The sequence below is a fragment of the Mustela putorius genome, unplaced genomic scaffold (genome assembly GCF_011764305.1).
Source record: "Mustela putorius furo isolate JIRA1106 unplaced genomic scaffold, ASM1176430v1.1 tig00000873_pilon_pilon_pilon, whole genome shotgun sequence".
NCBI lineage: Eukaryota > Metazoa > Chordata > Mammalia > Carnivora > Mustelidae > Mustela > Mustela putorius.
The window spans coordinates 6,047,877-6,068,815 of NW_025421504.1; the positions used below are offsets into that span (position 1 = coordinate 6,047,877).

At 56.3% G+C, this 20,939-nt stretch overlaps 2 protein-coding genes across 3 annotated transcripts; both read right to left on the reverse strand.

Annotated features, from left to right (window-relative positions):
* Positions 1-355: 355 nt before the first annotated feature.
* OTOP3 (otopetrin 3) lies at positions 356-11,107 on the reverse strand. 2 transcript variants are annotated; one of them, XM_013054448.2, is made up of 8 exons: positions 9,560-11,107; positions 9,231-9,399; positions 4,391-4,807; positions 4,165-4,301; positions 3,468-3,526; positions 3,076-3,194; positions 2,108-2,922; positions 356-1,026 (listed from the first exon to the last, which is right to left on the reverse strand). In XM_013054448.2, the coding sequence occupies exons 3-8, from the start codon at positions 4,785-4,787 to the stop codon at positions 856-858; spliced, it is 1,698 nt and encodes a 565-aa protein (XP_012909902.1). In that variant the 5' UTR covers positions 4,788-4,807; positions 9,231-9,399; positions 9,560-11,107; the 3' UTR covers positions 356-855. The 2 variants fall into 2 exon arrangements, with proteins under 2 accessions (XP_012909902.1, XP_012909901.1); XM_013054447.2 differs by lacking the exon at positions 9,560-11,107 and having other exon boundaries at positions 9,231-9,437.
* Positions 11,108-11,254: 147 nt separating this feature from the next.
* Positions 11,255-20,333, reverse strand: OTOP2 (otopetrin 2). The gene is made up of 6 exons (XM_013054449.2): positions 19,787-20,333; positions 19,052-19,188; positions 17,843-17,901; positions 17,256-17,389; positions 14,389-15,266; positions 11,255-12,274 (listed from the first exon to the last, which is right to left on the reverse strand). The coding sequence occupies exons 1-6, from the start codon at positions 20,100-20,102 to the stop codon at positions 12,104-12,106; spliced, it is 1,695 nt and encodes a 564-aa protein (XP_012909903.1). The 5' UTR covers positions 20,103-20,333; the 3' UTR covers positions 11,255-12,103.
* Positions 20,334-20,939: the final 606 nt, after the last annotated feature.

Consider the following 20,939-nt stretch of genomic DNA (forward strand, 5'->3'; position numbering starts at 1 on the left):
CCTGGACTCAGGGAGATGCATGGCCTGTCAGTCCCTGCCCTCTCTACCCGATGGCCCAGAGGATACAGCAGGCACGGGGACCAGACAGCCAGAAGCTGCAGTCCCTGTGGTAAGCCAGTCGCAGTCACCTGGGGCTCTGTGCCAGAGAGAAACCTGCTAGCGAGAGGTGGGGGTGTGTGAGAGCCCCAGCCCCTCTCCTTACCTCCTACCATGAGTCAGACAAGGGAAGGACTGGTTTAAACCCCTCCTGGCTCAGAAACAGACTGTTCCAGTACCGACCAGGAGGACCGTCCCTTTCCACCATATTTGGAGTGGCAGCTCTGTCCCCGGGAACAAATGTCACGAAGCCCGAATGTAATCGATCAAACAAACAGGGTTTATGGCAGCAGGAGAGAGCTGTTGAACCCTGCCTGGTAGCTAATTAATGAGCTCATTAGGAGACAGAGTACATGGGGAAGGAGGGCCAGGGGCGCCTTCGGGGCTGCCAACTTCTGGGATGTCCTGGGCTCAGCTCGGACCTAGTGCCTGTCCCACAGAAGGAGGCCGACCCCAGAGCCCGGCTGGGGCCACACCCCTCCTTGACTCAGGTTGCCCACGGAGCACCCTGGCCTGTACTGGCTGTGGGAGTGAGCAGGGGCAGGCATGTCCCAGGCATGGACATCAGAAGCTCAGGGTCCAGGTCCTGCCCTTGGTCTCGGGCTGCAGACAGTGCCCTCCATCTCAGGGAGGATCTGGGGAGGGGGAGGCTTTGGGGAATCCAGTCTGGTCTGGGTATCCCTTCTCAGAGGCTCTGGGCTACCTTCTCTCCAACATTGGCACTTTGGAGTTCTGCCAGGGGTTGGTCGGTGGGCAGCCTCAGGCCTCCAAGTAGACCTCCACCAGCCCCCCGACAGAGTGCATTCGGTAGAAGACCCCCAGAGGCAGGCCAAAATTGACGATGGTGAACCAGGTCCGATAGCCATAGAATTCTTGTTCGAGCCCGTTCTCGAACTCCGGGTGTATGCCAAACGCGGGCATCATCCACAGCTGGAGGAGAAGAGGGGGTGAGATGGGGAGTGGGCTCTCCGTGCCCCAGGACATTCCACTTGGGGCGGGGGGAAGCAGGCCCCCACCCTAACATCTCCTCAGCCCTGGGCTTTCAAAGCCAGCCTTCCCCACACTACCCCCCACCCCATACCACAGCCACCTCCCTGACTTGCCAGTCTGAACTCCAGGGGGCCCATGAGGCCACACACTGCCACCAGCCATGGCCCCACCTTCTGAGCCAAGCTGGGTTCCCCTGTGCCCCGACCTCAACCCCCTTCTTCCAGTGTTAACTTTCTCTGCTTCCTCCACCCGACCTTGGCTTCTGTCCAAATTCTGCCCCTTTCTCAAGGCCCAGACTCAACCTTCATGAGGCCTTCCTTGGCCCCTCGGGCCTGCACTTCCTGCTCTGAGCTCCTACTGCACTTTCGGGCCAGGTTATGGCATGTGGCGGTGGCTTCACCACCTGAAGAGTTTCCAGCACGACCCACCTGGGACGTGATGTTCGACATGCCCTCAGACCACCCTGGTTGTCTCGGCATTGCCGGGACCACCTAAGCCTCAGTTTCCCCATCTGCCAAACAGGCGCCGGGATGGTGCCTAACGGGGCCTGCTGCTTGGGGTTAGCGAGTGGCATCAGTGAGATGCCCAGCGCAGCATGGAGAGGTGGACAAGGGACCTCAGCGGTTATCCAAGCATTTATCCTTAACTCCTTCCGCTGGAGAGTTTTTAGAAAACCAGGCACTTGATGATCTCTTCCGCTGACCAAATTCAGCGGGTTCCCAGGTGTCTCTCCAACTAGAGAGTAAACTTGCGGAGGATGGAAATCTTACGTTTCTTGGTAAAGAGCACTTAGCGTCATGCCTCGCACGTTCACTCATGCCAGGCACCTTGCAGGACGCTGGGGGGACCCTGCTCTCAAGCAGCACGGGGCTAGGTGGAAAGAGGCAGGTGTCCTCGACAATACAAGGGACAGGCCAATCGCCCTTGCCATAGTCAACGAGCCCTGGAATGCCCCCGGCCAGCTTCGTCCCCACGCGGCACGCCCCGCCCCCAGCCCCGCCCCCAGCCCCTTCCCACTCACTGTGATGTTGCAGAGGATGAGGAAGAGCGAGATCTCCTTGAGCGCCCGCCGCTTCCAGTTGAGGTGGCTGTAGGAGTGGATGTAGGCCAGCGAGGCCCGCCGCAGGTCCTGGCCCAGCTCTAGCAGGGACCCCCGGCGGGGAGGCTCAGCCTCTCGCTTCCCTGCCGGGTCCTCGGATGCCGTCTCCCAGAGCGGGCGCCGGTGCAGGCCCTCGATGATGAAGAGGTTCTGCGCGATGTGCTGCAGAATAAGCAGCAGCGAGTAGGCCAGGATGAGGCGGTTGAGCAGCTCATGGGGGCGAGTGGCCACGATGGCCACGATGGAAAAGTAGGCGATGCCCATCTGGCCCAGCGCCGCGCCCATGAGCAGCACCACGTCCAGGCTGCGGGTGGGGTTCTTGAGCGTGTCCAGCTCGCGCTCCTCCAGCCCGTGGATGGCCGTGCCCGCCAGGCATGCCAGGCTCATGGCGGGCAGCACGGCTATGTAGAAGGCATAGTAGAGGGTGAAGTACTGGCGCGCAATGGCGGGGCCACTGGCTTCGATCTGGAAGAGCACGAAGACGCACACGCCCGCCACCAGGGCCAGCAGGCCCAGCAGCGGCCCAAAGATGGCCCCGCGCAGGCGGAAGGGAGGGGTGCCGGGGTGAGCGCCTGTGTGGGGCGCCAGGCGGCGGCCGACGTTCTTCCACATGACAAAGAGCACAGCGCAGCAGATGAGGCAGTACTCGGTGCTGAAGGGGTAGAGCATCAGGTAGCCCTTCTGGAAGACCTCACACACGGTGGCATTGAGACAGAGGCAGGTGCTGGTGTCGTTGCCTGGGAGGGGGCAGGGTGCGAAGGTATGACAGTTACTCTGATGGGCCTTGCTCCAAGGAAACCAGCTGCACCGGGAGGGAGTGTAGCGTGTGTGTGTGTGTGTGTGTGTGTGTGTGTTTGCGTTTGAGGCTGGGAATCACATCTCCTCCGTACCAAAGAAGTTTTCCATGAGGGCGTTGAGCTCAGCCTCGATCTCACGGTGCATAGAGTCGTTGGTGACAGCCAGAACCCACAGCAGCAGGTCTGTGGCCAGGGTCAGCATTAGGCCACACCTGGAGGAGGTGCCACACTCTGGCCACACAGCCTGGCCAGCTCCCCAGGTGCCCCGCCCTCATCGCCACTGCCTTTGGGGTGACCTCTCTTTCCCAAAGCCAGATCCCATTTGACATAAGGACTACAGGGGAGGCAACCCTAGGAGTCGCTTGGGACCCCTTCGACTAACCCACGGCCCCAGGGACACCATGTCCAAGGACGTTGTAGGAGAAGGTGCTAGCAGGGGGCTGGGGGAACCCAGGATTGGAGGGAGAGAAAGGATCCCATCTTACCTAGTGAAATTGGTCTGGACCTGAACACAGTCCTTACAGTGTTTCCAAAGCACCCAGGTCTGAAAGAGATGGGGCCTTGAGCCCAGAGCTGGTGGTAGTGGTGGTGGGACTGTGGGGCACGTGTCCCAATTCCTTGTGTGTATTTACAATGGAAGTGACAGTGAGGAAGTCTGGATTGGAATCCTGGCTCTGCTATTTCCTTGCTGTGTCATCTTGGGCCAGCGGCAAAGTATTTCAGAACCTTGGTCTCCTTAGCTCTAAAATGAGGCTACATAAAATGCCTACCTCTCCAGGGAATGCCTACTCACTGGGGAGATGGAAAGGATGATGCAAAGCAATGCCTAGCACAATGGCCGGCCCGGGACAGGGACTCAGGAGCGCGAGTAGTACTAGTAAGTACCCCTCGCTAAGAGTAGCTCTGTGTACCTGGTTGGGGGTGTGGGGGGTGTAGATTTCATTATATGCAAATATGCACGGGCAGGTGTATTTGTAGGGGTCTGCATTTCAGTGACACGTTGGGTGTGCAGGTACACGTAGGTGTGCGTGGTTGTGGGTACGTGGAGGCAGACATTCATGGGGGGCTGTGGTATGTGTGTACCCCAACCCCCGGGCCATGTATATATTTGCCTGTGTAGCGATTTCTAGGTACAGGTGGGGCCTGTGGGCACGAGGTGCGGGGACGGGAGCGGAATGTCACCTGGACGCCGATGAAGATCATCTCGATGACAGGGAAGATGAGCTCCAGCTGCGACTTGCAATGGATGTGGCTCACGTCGTAGCCCACCCGGAAGATGTTGAGGCAGATGCTACAGCTGCCAAAGAGCACCAGGGAGCCTGGCCGGGCCAGGGGGCTGTTGAAATCTCCCCGAGACCTGGCTCTCCCACCCCACCCCTCCCCACCCACCCAGTGGCCCCACACTCACCCCGCACCCAGATGGGTCCCGCGTGAGGGTCATGGTAGAGCACGGCGCACGGGTGGCGGGTGGTCCGGGCGGCAAAGTAGAGGAGCCAGAGGAGGGACAGGGCCTTCAGCGCGGCCAGCAGGATCCACACATCACCCAGCGTGATGGCCACGTTGTTGAAGATCATACTGCAGATGAAGGCTCCACCCAGGAACACCACATTGAGGGCCAGGAGCCCTGAGAAGAGCTGCCCCGCCTTCTGGGCCTGCCTGTCCCTCCGCAGCAGCAGCGAGAAATGCCGCACCAGCCAGGACTGCTGGTGGGGCGAGGCGGGAGCTCCGGTTTTCTCAGCCCCCGTGTCCACTTGGCTCCCCTCGGCCGGGGCTGCTCCGGTCTCCTGTGCTTCCGGGGAGGCCATGGATGGAGCCTGAGAAGTGGCTGGGGAGAAAGGGTCCTGGTGGGCTGCCAGGCTGTCCTGGCTTCATGGAGGGGACTGCTGTGTGACCTAGGGCAAGATACGCAACCTCCCTGGTCGGACAGGGAAAAGGACAGCAGCTGCCCTGTTTACTTTACAGGACCCGAGGAGGTTCAAACAGACCCGGGCATCTGGAAATTCTTTGTGCTCTAAAGAAACATGGGGGTTATTTTGATTGGCTTGAGGAACACCTCTCTCCCAACGCCCTGCAGGGCTGTCCCACTCTCTGCCTCAGTGCCCGATCTTGAGATGGAAAATAACGTCTGTTATGGGAGCCACGGGGACGTCGGCATCATGTCTGGAAACTGGCCATTTTCCAGGGTTGTGACTTTGCGTCACGAGAAGGCAGCTTGTGTTCCGCTGACGTCTGGGAGGAATCTCCCTTCTTTTTTTAAAATATTTGGGAGATTTTATTTATTTATTTGAAAGAGAGAGCATGAGGGCGGGGAGTGTCTGAAGGAGAAGCAGACTCCCCGCTGAGCAGGGAGCCGGATGCGGGACTCCATCCTGAGACTCCAGGATCATGACCTGAGCTGAAGGCTCTGAGCCACCCAGGCGCCCCAATCCTTCTGAAGGCAGGGAGCGCAAGTAGGTGTCCTCTCTTGTTCTGACTCTGGTTAGTTGGGTAGTGGTTGCCTAGCATGCTGTGTTGAGAAGGATCCTGAGGCTGAGTGTGGCTGTCATTTGATACCCTATTATGGTTACATATGGGTATAGATAAAATTACTCCTTTTATTTATTTTTTTAAGTTTTTTTTTTTTTTAAAGATTTTATTTATTTGACAGAGAGAGATCACAAGTCGGCAGAGAGGCAGGCAGAGAGAGAGAGGGGAGGAACAGGCTGCCCACGGAGCAGAGAGTCAGACGCGGAACTTGATCCCAGGACCCGGAGATCATGACCTGAGCCGAAGGCAGAGGCTTAAACCCACTGAGCCACCCAGGTGCCCTAAAATTACTCCTTTTAAAAGGTCTAGAAAGGGGCACCAGGGTGGCTCAGTGGGTTAAAGCCTCTGCCTTCGGCTCAGGTCATGATCTCAGGGTCCTGGGATTGAGCCCCACATCAGGCTCCCTGCTTGGCGGGGAGCCTGCTTCCCCCCACCCCTGCCCGCCTCTCTGCCTATTTGTGATCTCTGTCTGTCAAATAAATAAATAAAATATTAAAAAAAAAAAAAAAGGTCTAGAAGACACCCACCAGATTGACAATAGGAATTTCTTCTGGGAAAGGGAGGAGGGTATTAGGTTTGGGGACGGTTTAATGTTCTAGTTTTTAAAAGCATGTTATTCATCTAATTAAAATTAATTTTAAAGCACATTAAGGTTTAGGGGGAAAAGTTCTGGGATAGATTTGCAATGTCTGCCATGAACAAGGGACTTGGAAACAGCATGCATGCTATGCCCCAGACTTGGACAGAATTGACTTCTGTATGCACCATCCCCCCCACCCTGACTCCCAGACAACCTACGAATGCTCAGCACAACATGGGGAACACCACTCTTGACTCTTCTCTTTCCCTGGATGTCTCCTGCTACTTCCTCACCTTCCTCATGCTTCCACTCAGGCCAACTCTTTGCCAGGCCTTTCTTGAACCCAAATATCAGGTCGCAGCATTCCTGCAGTTCAGGGCCCCAGCCTGGAGCCCAGCACCCTCCCCTGTGGGCCCTTCAGGTGCCCATTCCTTGTGGGACTGAAGCCACACTAGAGAGTGGGGATGTCCTGGGTGCTGTCCTTGTGGGAGGCTTCTCCTCAGCTGACCTGGGAGGCTCTCTCAATATCCCCAGCCACCTCTGGTGCTTTCCTTGGGGGCTGCCACTGCCCTTGGTGCTCTGGGCCCATGGATCCAAGTGCTCTCTGTCCCTATCCTCCAGGCTATAGGAGGCCTACACTATCTCAGCGAGTGGCGTCTTTGTCCCCACCTTTCCTAGAGTAGCTGGGCACCCTCCTTACCTCTCCCCTTGCCCCTCCACCTCTAAGGTCCAAACCTGTTCATTCTAGCCCACAAGTCTCCCTTGGATTTTTCTTTTCTTTTCTTTTCTTTTTAAGATTTTATTTATTTATTAGATAGTGAGAGAGGGAACACAAGTAGAGGGAGTGGGAAAGGAATAAGCAGGCTCCCCGCTGAGCACGGAGCCCAATGGGGTTGGATCCCACGATCCCTGGGATTGTGACCTGAGCCAAAGGCAGACACTTAATAATGACTGAGTCACCCAGGTGTCCCTCCCTTAGATTTTTCTTGACCTCAACCTCTACCCTAGTCCAGGGCCCCCTCCTCTCTCTCCTGGACTGGGTCTCCTTATCCACTGTGCCTCTCCCCTACTTCAAGCCCAACAAAGGCAACCAATTGCTGTGACTTATTCCAATAAGTCACGCAGAGAAAGACAAATACCGCAAGAATTCACTCATATATGAAATTTAAGAAACAAAACAAATGGACAAAGAGAAAACAGGAGACATGAGAAATCAGACTCTTAGAGAGCAAACTGGTGGTTATGGAGGGGAGGTGGGTGGGTTAAGTAGGTGATGGGAATTAAGAGCACACTTACCGTGTTGAGCACTGACGAATGTATAGAGTTGTTGAATCACTATAGGGGACTATAGGGGACTGTATGTTAATTATACTTGGGTTAAAATAATAAATTTTTTAAAAGGCAAACAACTGCCCTCAGGATAAAGTCCAAACTACCTTGCATGGCCTGCACAGCCTTTCATAAGGACACCAGGCAGTGCATGTTTTGTCTGGGCTTGGAGGCTAGCTTCTGTTGGTTGCTTCCTGGTCTTGCCTTGACTTACCTCTCTAGCACTGTCCTCGGACCCCACTCCCTGCTGTGGGCTGTGTCATCTTGCTGCAGCTCCCACAATGTGCTGGCTTTGGCTCACCTCCCTGTCCACGCTCACTCCACCCTTTGCCCATGATGCCCGCCCCCTTGCCCTCTGGCTGACTGCAACTTAGAGCAGAATCCCACCTCCTCTAAGCGGCCTTCCCTGAACCCCATGCCGAGGCTGCACTAGGAACCCCCACTGCACCCCGAACTTGTGGCTGCAGCATCACTTATCATGCTTGCTCCTTTTAACTCACTGTGTTTTGCTCTGTCTTTGCCTATGGACTCTGAGCTTCAGAAGCATTAGCCTTCTCCTCTCTGTAACCACCAAAAGACCCTCACCACATCTATCTTTAAAATACAGCCTCTCTAGCCCCCACACTCCCACATGAACTTGCTCAATATTTATACCTTCTTTGGTTCTCTAATGGCAAATAGAATAAGAACACTCGGCCCTTTCTTTAAGTTTCTACAGGTGATTTTGTCCCCCTTTCCCAGGTGTCTCTGTCATCTTTGCTACAGTTTCCCCCTCCCTGTCCAAACTCTCTGTCACACTTGAGAACCGGCCCCCATATTAATCCAGCCCCAGCCAGAGGGCTTCAGGGCTCCACACTTCTTGTGCCTTCCTGATTCACTCCTGGAGCCTGCTGTTCCTCTGCCTTGTCTGCCACCCTCCACCAATGGCTCTCACCCATCCTCATCACCTACCTTAAGTACCTCTCCCGGGAAGCATTCTCTCCCTGTTCAAGCATCTGCTGAGAGTGGGTGTGCACTGTCTGGGGAGGGGCTGTGATCATGGCTGGCTCCCCTCAAGGCCAGGAGCTCCTCCGGGTAGAAACCAGGTCCTGCTTAACTTGAACCCTCCAAACCTAGCACAGGCAAGACGCTCTCGCTGACAGACTCTGCCATATTCTGGGGGAGATTTCAGCACCCAAGACATGGACAGAGACCCTTCTCGTTCTGTGCTTTCCATCCCTGCCCAGCCCGGGAGACTTTAGAGATGATCTTCATCTTTCCTCCCAGGCTCCCCCGCCTAAATTGAGCAAGCGTAAGGCTCCTAAGGACACCTCCCTGCCCCGTTTCTCCCAACTCTGACTGCTCGTTTTCAGCCTTCCCCAGAATCTCTCTCGTCTTCCCAGGGCAGTGTCTCCTAATGATTAGGAGCCCAGTCTCGGGGGGCTCCTGAGTGGCTCAGCCAGTTAAACATCTGCTTTTGGCTCCGGTAACTAGCACAGGATCGTGGGATCTAGCCTCAGGTTGGGCTGCCTTCTTGGCAGGGAGTCTGCTTCTCCCTCTCTCTCTGCCCCTTGACTCCCCCCTCCCCTCACTCGTGGGCTCTCTTTCTGCTTTCTCTATCAAATAAATAAGTAAGTCGTCTTTTTAAAAAAAGAGTCCAGATTCTGTCGCTTACTACCTCTGTGATCGTGGATAAACTACTTAGACTCTCCGTACCTCGGTTTCCCCATATATAAAATGGATGTACAACTATGGAATAGTATCTGGTACATAGAAGTTGCTCAGTAAAGATTTCTTGAATGAATAAACGAGGGACTTAAGACATAATACTTACCTCATAGGGGTTTTCTCAAAATTAAGTGATTTAATGCATGTAAATGCACTTAGAGCCTCTTATACATTTCCTTCCAGTTTTGCCGAGGTCCTGGAGACGCTGGTAGGGTCGGGATTACTGGTGAATTTTAGGGGCGGTTTTTGCTTGGACTGCAGGCCTAGAGGGGACACTGGAGAACAAGATTCCGGGTCCTCTCTCTCCAGGGTCCTCGCCCTATCTTCCCTGTCCCCCCCCCCCCCCCCATCCAACCCTCCGACAGTCGCTAGAGGGAGTCCTGAAAGGGGCGAATTCCTTCCGCGGCGGGGAGTGTGTCAGGGTAGGGCACGTACGGGTCTCGGGGAAGAGCGGGAGGGCACCCAGGACTGACAAGGAGGAATCCGCCGCCCTCTGGCACTTCCCTCGGCGCGACGCCAGTCCAAGGGAGGGCCGGAACACCAAACTGGTTTGTGGGTCTTGATTAGAGACAGGTGATGAAAGCGGCGCAGCCGTCGGGGCGCGGCGCCTGGCTAGGAGCGCAGGGCCAGCTCCGGAGGAGGAGGCTGAGCGCGGACTGGGAGCTTGGGTCTTTCTCTACGAGCCACTCGAGGGACTGCGGGGCCTGGGGCAGCCGCTACGCCTATGCCTCAGACTGGGCGTCCAGGCAGTCCCAACTCCACACCCCTTTACCCAGCCGTCCCGGTTTTTGCTTCTTTCTGGCCTCGGCACCCACCTTTGGCTGTGCGCGCGCAGACCCGCTGGGGTGGGGCGCGCCCTGCTGACTTTTGTGTGCGCCCCATCCGCGGAAAGGAGGTGGGGCGCGGAGCTAGAGTTGGGGTAGGGGGCAGAAAAGGGCGGGTTCCGTGGTCGCCAGGGGTTAGTCTCCGCCCACTCATCTCGCCCTCCGTCTCCTATCCCTGTAGCCCCTAGTCTTTGAACCTGGTACTGGGGGCGGAATAGGTGTCACTGCCAAGGTGGGCTCCCCGGGAATGTCCCGCCAGCAGTCCAAGGGCGCTCCCTGTGCCTAGCCGGGCCGCCGGGAGCCTTACCTGAGGCCTGGCCGGGCATCGCGGCCGGCTGACCACCGACTGCGAGCACAGCGCGGATCTTCAGTCCTGGTGAGGCCCCCGCGCCCGCACCGATACCCCCGACGCCCTCCCCTCGCGGGACTGCGCAGCCGCTGCTCGGGCTCCTTGCCCCATCGATTTTTCTGTTGACTTAGGGGATCTCATTAATCCTTCGTTAATTACCCCGCCAGGGGCTCCAGCCCGGACCGTGCAGCCAATAGCGAGGCGGCTAGACGGGAGGGCGGGGCAGGAGGCGGGGCAGGCTCGCGGCGTCTGGGTCAGAGGACCGGCGACCGCCCGCCTCCCGGGTGGGGTGGGGTGCAACGTCCTTAAACCGCAGCAAAGGGGTTCCGGCCGCACTTTCCTTTGGTGGCCAAGCAGGGAGCAGCCCGAGCCCCTCTTCCCCCAGGTCTGGCGTCGTCTTTTTTTCTACCCCACCCAGTACTCGGGAGGGGTGCGGTCTCGCAGCAATCCACTCTCTCTCCCTAAATCGAACGTGAACTTGGGGCGGAAAATAACCTCATTCTGACGAGCCAGGAGGCGGGTGGGGGAGGGAAGTCGCCCCCTCTGGCCCTCCTCACTCTTCCCGCAGCCTCGGAGACCTGCCCACCTCATTCTGCAGGCCGGGTCCAGGTGCGTTCGTCCTCTCAAGGCCCCAGTGCTCGAGGTGCCGCTGCTCCCATCTCCCCCGCCCCCATCCCAGTCCCCACTCTGGCCTGCTTCCCTTCACCTGACTGTGGCTGGGCACCAATTCTTCCTCCTCTTCTAGTTGGCAAGTCTCCTCTTCAGTCTCTGCCTGGCCTTCTCAGGTTCTCTCCCTGCTAAGTTCATCTCGTGCCTTTCCTGGATTAGAAGCCCCAGGTCTTTGCCTCGGGGCCCCCCAGGGAGTAGGGGTGGTAGGTAAGAGGAAGCCCCATGTAGTGAGGTTCTGTGCCCCCCCAACACCTCTTCAACTAGAACAGCTCTATTTGTGTTACAAACTTGGGTTCCTGAAATATTTTATTTAAAGAAAAAGAAGTTCTGCTGTTTGAAAATTATTATTCTTAGTAGAAAGGCTCTGGCTCTCTTTAGCTCTGTGACCTTGGGCAAGTCACTTTACCTCTCTGGGCCTCAGTTTCCTTTGTAAAAAGAGAGGTAACGTGACCTAGTTGGGCTAGGTCAGTCTTTCCTAAGCTTTCTTGCTTCATGGAACACATAAACAAATGTATCTGGCCTTTGAGGATCAGGGGAAGAGGAAGATGGCCGCCTGCGTACTCTGTCCGGCCCCTCCCAGCCACCCAGGTACTTACTAGTCTGTAACCACCTGTAACTCTGATTTGCCTCACTGAAAAGCTTGAGACCTAAAAATCTCCAGGGTTCCTTCCAGCTCTGAGCCCCAAGATCCTCTCCTGCAATTGTCTCAGACGGGGAGGCTGAAACAAGAAGTGGGGGGTAGGGGGCGAGCTGGAGGCGGTTCCAGTTCCAGACAGCAGTCCTGGCCAAGCCACGTGGCTGGCATCAGGGGTGGGGCCAGAACCGCAGACACTTGCTGATCTTGCCTGGTCCTGGCTGCTCTAGGGAGAGATCTCTCCTCCCCACCCACTCCATGCTGCAGAATCTGCTGGGGTGGGTGGGTATGTCTGATTGTGATGTAAAAACTCATCCTGGAAAAATAACTTTGGTGCAAATTCTACCCTGGGTCCCCTGGGGCAGGGTTGGGGGGGGTAAGGGGGCTGGGGGTGGTAATGTGGCACAGTGACTGCCAGCCTGGGGTTCTTTCCTGTGGGGCGGGGGGGTGTCTCTGAGTGGGCACATGAACTGAGCCCCACCCCTACGTGTCTCTCAGGGGCTTCAGGATAACACGTAGACCTCCAGCAGGCTGGAGACAGCGTGCATACGGTAGAAGATGCCGAAGGGCAGACAGATGTTGACGATGGCCGCCCAAAGGGAGTAGCCATAGAAGTCGACCTCCACGGTGTTGCTGAAGTGAGGGCGGGCTCCGAAGGCAGGCATGATCCACAGCTGTGGTGAGAGAGGGGGGCGTCAGGACCTGGCCTGGACCGGCCACTTGCAGGTCATTGCTGTGGACTTAGCTGGGGGAGGGGGTGACAGGATGGGGGTCCCAGCCGTCTAGTTTGTTGGACAGCAAGGGCTGGGGGCTGGTGAATGGGGAACCTCAGGATCTTGGGCAGGGTTTGGCACTCACTAAGGAGCTCAGAAAATGGGCCCAACTGAACTTGTCCACCCCCAGCCAGGCTTGGGGCTCCCTCTGTGATCCCTTCTCTACCCTGTTATTAGTGGCTCATTTGTCAGATGGGGAGGAGGAGAAGATAGATGATGTGAGAATTGGGCACAGATGCCCAAATCAGCGACTCGCTCCTGGACAGATGTGTGCAGGGCGGTGGGAGAATCAGACCGGCCCAGGGCAGGGGTGTCAGGGTCCAGCCGGAAGTGAACTCCACCCCCACCCTCCATAAGCTCCGTTCTGCAGCTCCGCAACTTTCCCAGGTCTGGTTGGAGGTTAACGAAGGAAGCCTGCTTCATCTTTCGCTGGAGCTCAGACGGTCCAGGTGTGGGGTATGAGGCAAGCAACAATGGCTTCTAGGGCAGCCCCACGCTCCCCAACCCCAGCTGACGGTCCTTGAACACGTGCGGCTCCTTTCGGGGACTGTTTCTGTCCTCTGAAATGGAGTCAGAGATGATGCTCCTAGATTGACCCCAGAGCAGATACCCTGAGCAAAACATCCAGAAGGTGGCTCCCAGCCTGCTGGAGAGGGCCCTGCATGGGGGTGGGGGAGGTGAGGGCGGGGCCAGGCGGGGGGTGGGGAGATGGGGGGAGCTGGGTGGGGGGGCAGGGATGGCTCCCAGGCTGGCCCAAGATTTAAGGAGGTTTTGAGCTTTACTGCTTCTACTGGAGGGTCAGAGACTGGTGATCACCTTTTTAATTTTTTTTTTTTTTCTTTTTAAAACCGATTACCTGCAGGCTGGGCAATATTCGCAGTGGGAACACACTAAACACACACCCAGGTCAGGGTCATTTGTGTAGTTTATACCCTGGCTGGAATCCTTCTGCAGACATGCTCTTTGACCCACATTAAGGGTGTTTGTTTGGGGGAGCCTGGGTGGCTCAGTAGGTTAAAGCCTCTGCCTTCGGCTCAGGTCATGATCCTGGGGTCCTGAGATAGAGCTCCACATCGGGCTCTCTGCTCAGTGGGGAGCCTGCTTACCTTCCCCTCTCTCTCTGCCTGCCTCTCTACCTACTTGTGATCTCTGTCTGTCAAATAAATAAATAAAATCTCTAAAAAAAGGGGGGGGTGTTTGTTTGTATATTGGGGATTTTTCTGTTGGACATTGTAGCTGAAAGGGCCATTTTTATACTGAGTGAAACTTCAGTAGAGCTGCTCTTTATTTGGGATGTACTCACAAACATGGGTACATGTTTGCATATTAGAAATTTCTCCCCTGAGGACTTTATCCACACTGGACTGTTTCTCTATTGGGCTGTAGCCGCAGGAGGGGTATTCTTTTACTGGGGTGTGTGTCTTCATGGGGGGTGTTTCTGCCCTGGGGTGAAGTCTGTTCCTAACACACTGGGTTTCTCTTAGGAAGCGGTTCTGCTGAATTAGCCGGGAGGGGCCGCTGTCGCGAATGCCCCCTTTCCAGGCCAGCCCTCTGCCGCCCTCCAAGAGAGCACTCACACTTAGGCTGGTCTCTGCTACTTCCTGCTGCTGCTCCAATTATTCTGAGAAGTGGGCTGGTCACAAGTTCCCAGGAGCAGTCACACCTTCCACCTAGGGGTGAGGGCACCCTCCCTCTACATCACTTCACAGCTCCCTCTCACTTCCGCCCAGCCCCCATGTCAGCATTTCCTGGGACCCCTCCACTTCCATCTGCAACCTAGAAGCCAGAAGGCTGGGATTTCATTCTCTCTCTGTGCCCTGGGATGCTGTTTGCCCAGGGACTTCATCTGACCCTCTCCGAACCTGCTTCTCTCCTAGCTGTAGGCTTCTCTAGTGGGCTGGGGGCAAGACAGAAAAAGGCACGTGAATGAGCCTGAAAGAGAACCCTTCCTTGGCCTTCTCTTCCCCCCCAGCCCCATCCCATCTCCCCCTGCCCCACGACCGCCAGTTACTCACGATGACATTGCAGAGCAGGAGAAACAGAGAAATGTCCTTCAGGCACCGGCGTCTCCAGTGGCCCCTGGGGGCCAAGATGATGGCCACTGCTTCATGAGGGCCCACTGGGTTGGTGCCGACCAGCCTAGGAGTGGGTGGGCAGCCAGGCAAGGTGTGGAGGGCATCCAGGTTGGCAAAGGTAAGACCATGGCAGGGTTCCTTGGGGGTGGTATCATGGGGCTCAGCCCCGGGCGGTCCCCGGTGGAGGCTTTCGATGATGAACACATTCTGGAAGGTGTGCTGGGCAATCATGAGTAGAGCATGGGCTAGGTTGAGCGCCCCCAGCAGGTCCCTGGGTGTGCCCACCACCACGGCTACGATAGAGTAGTAGGAGATCGCGTACTGGCCCAGGGCCGCGCCCATCAGCAATGCCACATCCAGGGTCCGAGTGGGGTTCTTATGGTGATCCATGGCCCGGCGATCAAAGCGGTAGATGACTGAGCCGCTCAGGCTGACCAAGGTCATGAGCCCCAGACAGATGATGTTGAAGCTGTAGTAGATGACCAGGGCCTGCTGGAGGCGGCCCCCCTCCGCACTCACTTGGACCTCGTAGATGATGAAGACGGCTAGCCCCACCACGAAGAGCATCAGGCCCAGGATCGGGCCAGCGAAAAGGGTCTCCCGGAAGAGGCTGACCCGGGAAGGGGTGTGGCCGTGGCCGTGGGTGGAGGAGGCCAGCAGCCTGCCTACATTCTTCCACATGACGTACAGCATGGTGGACGCAAACAGGCTGTACTCAATGTTGAAGGGATACAGGTAGAAGTAGCCCTGCTGGAAGATCTGGCAGATGGCCGTGTTGCAGGAACAGTCTCCTCCCACCGAGCTGCCTGCACGCTCCGCTGTGGGGAGAGAGGCACGGAGTTGGACTGCCCTCCCACCTTCCTGGGGGAGCGCTGCTCCTCTCCACGGTGACCTTCGTCCCTGGGGGATCACCATCTGCCCTGTTCACCTCCATATCCCGAAATGCCTGCACAGGGCCTGGCACGTGCATTCATTCCATGAACATTTACTAAGCAACTACTATGCGCCAGAGACTGGGACGCATCAGTAAACAGTCGGTGCTCAATTAACAAAAATCGGAACTGCAGATTCTGCCTGCTGCATCCCATTCTCTTCCTGCAGGTAGACATTTCCAATCTTTCCCAACCAGTAATCACCCCTGGCTCTCCACGATAGGCGAGGTTCTGTTCCTGATAGATGGTGGCCCTCTTGGGAACCCCAAGCGTTCAGTCTTCCTCGCAGCTCTCCCCGGCATCTGACTCAGCCCAGAGTGTGAGCTGCTTTGGGCAGGTGTCTCCCGTGACCTCCCATCATTTTGATTTGTAGCACACGCACAGGAATCTTGTCCTGTGCCCAGAGTGTGCTCGATAGAATGCCTTGGATCTTGGCAAACATCCCTTTGGATTCTGAGAACTATTCCCACTGGTTTTGCCGAGGCAGAAACTGAGGCTTACCGAGGTAAGGTGGCTTGTAATGGCAGAGTTATCGACCCGACTCCTAACGCCGGGGCAGCTACCTTCCTAGGAGGCCTCTTGGCAGCCCAGGGCCCCAGCATGTTAAGTTGGCCACCTCTCTGGGTTATTTTTTTTGTTTTGCTTTGTTTTAGAAAGAGAGAGAGAGGGAGTATGCACGTGTGCAGGGAGAGGAGCAGAGGGAGAGGGTGAGGGAGAATCTTAAGCCGACTCCACACCTACCCAACTCAGAGCCCCATGCGGGGCTCAGTCTCATGACCCTGAGATCATGACCTGAGCCAAAATCAAGAGTCTGACACTTAACCAACTGAGCCACCCAGGCACCCCCTCTGGGTTGGTTTTAACCATCCTTAGGAACCCTCTGTATGTGCAAGGTGATCCTTTATCAGCCCCGCTGGGCTGGGGTCTTCTGCTCTATGCTTTCTGTGCCTGGACCCTTCCATACCGGGAGTGTGTGTGTATTCAGGCAAAATCCAGATGGATTTAGACATCTGGTCTGGTTGGTGGGGGCAGGGGGCCCTACAGAAGTCCAGAGATTAGGACTGGGGGGCCTGTGGGTCCTATTCTTTCTCAGTATATCATATTGGTTCAAAGCAAAGATGGATCTCTACACTAGTTCTCCCATTTTCAAGCTCTATTTAACATTTTATGCCTTAGTTTCTGTATCTATAAAATGGAAATACTAACAGTACTTATCTCAAGGCTCAGTTGGTTAAGCCTCTGACTCTTGATCTTAGCTCAGGTCATGATCTCAGGGTTGTGAGACTGAGCCCTGCACCAAGCTCTGGGCTCAGTGCAGAGTCTGCTTACGATTCTCTTCCTCCCTCTGCCCCCTTCCCCCACCCCCTCCTGCTCTCTATCTCTTTCTCTTAAAAACAAAACAAAACAAAACAAAAAAACACAAACCTAGTACCCATCTCATGGGGAAGTTGTGAGGGTTAAGTACGGTAGAGTGTTTAGGACACTTAGCACAGCACCTGACATATCAGTAAAGTGTCACTGTTGTCATTGTGATTATTATTTCTACCTCCTCCTTGACACACTCTGTCCCATGCGTCCACTATCAAGCTCTTCTGCCTCCCCCCCCCCATTTTGATACCCTCATCCTTTTATTCTGGAGCCAAATCCGTTCTTCGGTAGGATGGAGACCTGAACAGTGGGGCCAAGGCTGCATCCTCCAGAAAGAGAAGATGTCCCTTGACACCCTCCCTCCGGTGTCACCTACACCTACCCTTCTTCAGAGGTGGAGCTTGGAGCAGGGGGAGGCTCTCCTCTCTCGTGGGGGCAAGGGAGTCGAGCACCCAGCCAAAAGCCTGGAAGTCCCTGGACCGGGTTTAATCTGGGATGGATACTCACGGTCAAGGGCGAGGCGAAGGTGGCTGGTGTTGCTGTGGGAACTATCATAGGAGTGGGTCTGGTGCACGGACTCGTCCACCACAGCTGCCATCCAGATGGCCAGGTTTGTGGTGAGGGTGAACATGAGACCGCACCTGTTTGGGAAGGGGGAGCAGAGAGGCCAGTGAGAGGCTGGCCCGGCTGCCCCAGGGAGATGGAAAGCTGGGGAGCTATACTGGAAGCTGACGTTGGGAAGCAAGAAAGCAGGGTGAACAGAGAGGCTGAGTTTGGAAGGAACACTTAGTCTGGCCAGGATGCCACCCAGGAGAGGGCCAGGAGATGTCCAGGGGCTCAGGCCACTGCCGCTCCCTCTCCTAGAGGAAAGCACATACAGTGCACTGTATAACCCATGTCACCAAAACACACAGGTGTGAGTGTGTAGGCACACACCCATACACACAACACAGCACAGCCTGGTGAAATCGGCTGATAGAGCAAGGGGGCCTTGGCTGAAACCCCACCCGGGGTGCAGAAAGAGGACCCGGGCCCCAGGTTGGAAAGCTCATCCCCAGGTGAGCACGATGTTGAGCTGTGGGGCCAGCACTCACCGGGTCAGATCCAGATGGACGTGAATACAGTCTTTCGAGGAGACCCAGAGAAAGTAAGTCTGTGTTGAGAGAGAGTGGGGGAGGTCATTGACTCTGGAGTGCCCGTGTCCAAACCCAACAGTATGTTCCCTCTTCCTCAAGAGCCCCCATACTAACCTACCAAGTTTATCTTAGCTTTACAAAACGAATAAGGAACTTTCTCTCTTTCTATGGAACAATTTGTATAAAATAGTTGTGTTCTTTCAGAATTTGCAAAATGTTACCTGTAAACTCTTGGTGTTTGTTTGTTGTTACTGTTGTTTTCAGGTAGAGTTTGACCATCTAGTTACTTATTCCTGGGAGCGAGGCCAGTCTGAGGCTGGGTCTTGTCCAAGGTAGAGAGAGTCTCTGGTGGCTTCTCACCTCCCCTTGGCAACATCCCCTGCCCCATTCCCATCCTTTGTTGTCCTGCAACACTCCCCTAGTTACCAATAAATCCTTGTCATGGTATGTGTTGATGTGGGAGCATCTGTATTTTCGCTTTACCTGAGTATTCTCAAACCCATGAACTGAAAAAGTATAACACTAGTGTAAGTACCAAAGTCATAAACGTGTTGAATTGTGGAAATCGGCACAGCAGGGCTGATGTTTCAGGAGAGGGAACCCTACATGTGGTATTCTGGTCGTGGTGCAGGGATGAGATCCGTTCTGGTCCCATGTAAGACCAGTCCTGCCTCAGCTCCATCAGGAGATCTTTCAGGATGTTGTGTGTGCAACAAATAAAAATATATATTCTTGAACTTGTTTGAAAAATCCCAGGTACAGGGTACCCTATTTCCTGAACAGATATAGAACATATGGGCCGTAGCTGAGGCCAAACCGGCCATGCCCACCCCAGGACCCTGGGCTGAGACGGATGCCCTCTACAGGCACCCAGGGAGGACGAGCCAGGTTCGAGGAGATATGGCAGCTACCCCAGCTCAGACATCCTAGATGTTAATACCGGCACTGCTTGGGTTGAAATGAAAATCACAGGGCCCCTAAGTAGGAGCTCACATCTGGATATGACTTCATTACCAAGTGCTTCCAGATTTATGGACTCATGTGATCCACTCTACAGTCCTACCCCCACCTTACTTGATTGCTCAGGGTAGAAGAGTAGAGATCTCCAGACCTCATGCCAGATGTTGGTTCCTTTCCACCACACTCAAGAACACTGCTCCCACCCACCTGGACGATGACAAACACAGCCTGGGTGAGAGGGTGCAGGATCTTGATGGCCGACTGGCACTCAAAGAAACTGGAGTAGTAGCCAGTCTTGAAGACATCCATGACAAGAGTGCAGATCCCAAACAGCACCAGCCCACCTGGGAATGAGGGGTGGGGTGGGGGGTCAGAGAGGGTGGTTTGTAGACCTGAGGATGAATGACTAGATGGGCAGCTGATGGCTGGGTGGGTGGAGGGATGGACGGAGAGGTGGAGAGTTGGATGATGAATGGACAGTTCGGTGGGTGGTGAATGGATGTACTGGAAGTGAATGGATGGGTGGAGAATGAGTACAGGACTAAGTGGGTGGGTGGGTGGATGCACGGATGGATGGAAGCCCTGTCTCTTTGGGGCTGCTTGGGTTGGGGGCAGAACGGCCCTCAGTGGGCTCTTCAGTTGCAACGTCACCTGTCCTCAGCTCTCCCTCTAAGGCTGTCCCATGACCACCCCTTTTCAGTCTTAGGAAGAGCAAAGAAGTCCCCTCCATCCCTCACGTCATTCTTCTTCCAAGGCTGTTTCCCTTCCTCTTCTCCTTGAGCCACAGCTTTTCTCATCTTCAGCCACCCCTGGCCCCCTGGGAATTTCTCAGCCCCCTACCTTGACGCGCGCTCCACAGTTCCTCTGAGAGTCCCAGCCTCTGGCTCCTCTCCTGACCCCCCCCCCCACCTCCCTCCGCCCCCGCCCCACCTCCCCTGGCACCTCGGAGCCAGATGGGGCCGGCGTGCGCGTCCCGGTAGGGGACGGCGTTGGGGCAGCGCACGGTCCGCAGGAGGTAGAAGAGGATCCAGAGGGAGGCGAGCAGCATCATGGTGGTGAGCAGCGCGAACACGTCGGTGTCATACACCGCCACCTTGTTGAAGGCGCCGCCACTGATGAGCGTGCAGGCGAGCAGCAGCACGTTCACGGCCAGCAGCACCGACAGGAGGCGGCCGCCCTTCTTCCACACCTCGCGGGAGCCTGCCCGTGGCTGGGCCGGCGGGCTCTCCTTGGGGCCCGGGGTCGACTCCTCGGACATGGCAGGGGCGACTGAGGGAGGCTGGACGGGTCACTGTGGAGGAAGAGCGGACAGGACCCCAGGTCAACCCTGAGGGCTCTCCTTCCCCCACCTTATCCCTAGATTTAGGAACCGAGAAGTTCCTCACCCGGAGGGTGGGGGTTGCGGGTGGTGGAGGAAGCGCTGGGGAAAGGGAAGAGAAAAGCCGACCCCTCGGGTCTCTCGCTCGACGACGGAGGGAAGGAGAAGCGGCGGCAGCCCCGTCGGACCCCGACCAACGTCCCCACTCCCCCGTCCGTCCACCGTCTTGTCCGGCCACCCACCTGGCTGGGCCGGGAGACGGCGCTGAGCTGGGGGTCAGGGGGCAGCGAGCGTCTCCTCTCTCCCACACCGGCCTGGACGGGCGCTTTATACCGGGGAGGGCAGGGTGATTTACAGCGGCGGGAGCTCAGCTCCATAAATCTCTCAGTCCCGCTCACATGATCCATCTTTTCTCCGAGCTGAATTTAGGGAACAGAGAGCGGGAGCAAGATAAGGTAAGATTTATATTTACCCGTTAACGGGCGCCCCCACCCGCGCCGTCCCGTCACCTTGGCGCGGCCAGGCTGGGGCGCAGCCCTGCACTGCGGCACCCAGAGGGCACCCCGCCCCCGGCGCCCACCGCGCCCTCGCGCCCTGCAGTCCCCGCCGTCTAGAGCCCCGAGGGCTGCTGCTCGATAGACTCTCTAGGGGCCCGCGGGCACCCCGACACCCTCCCAGACCCGGCGCACCCTATACCTTCGTGCTCCTCTGTTGCTGCCCCAAGATCGGGACCCCAGTGCCCCTTTCCCCGACACCCTGACAGAGACCGAAGTTCCT

Coding starts and splice junctions, on each gene's coding strand:
- OTOP3 (XM_013054448.2), bottom strand. CDS start 4,787: ATGGCCTCCCCGGAAGCACAGGAGACCGGAGCAGCCCCGGCCGAGGGG. Junction 4,302..4,390: donor GGGACCCATCTGGGTGCGGG/GTGAGTGTGGGG, acceptor TGGCCCGGCCAG/GCTCCCTGGTGCTCTTTGGC. Junction 2,923..3,075: donor CCTCATGGAAAACTTCTTTG/GTACGGAGGAGA, acceptor GCCCCCTCCCAG/GCAACGACACCAGCACCTGC.
- OTOP2 (XM_013054449.2), bottom strand. CDS start 20,102: ATGTCCGAGGAGTCGACCCCGGGCCCCAAGGAGAGCCCGCCGGCCCAG. Junction 17,902..19,051: donor CTGTGTTTGTCATCGTCCAG/GTGGGTGGGAGC, acceptor CTCTCAACACAG/ACTTACTTTCTCTGGGTCTC. Junction 17,390..17,842: donor GTCCATCTGGATCTGACCCG/GTGAGTGCTGGC, acceptor CTTCCCAAACAG/GTGCGGTCTCATGTTCACCC.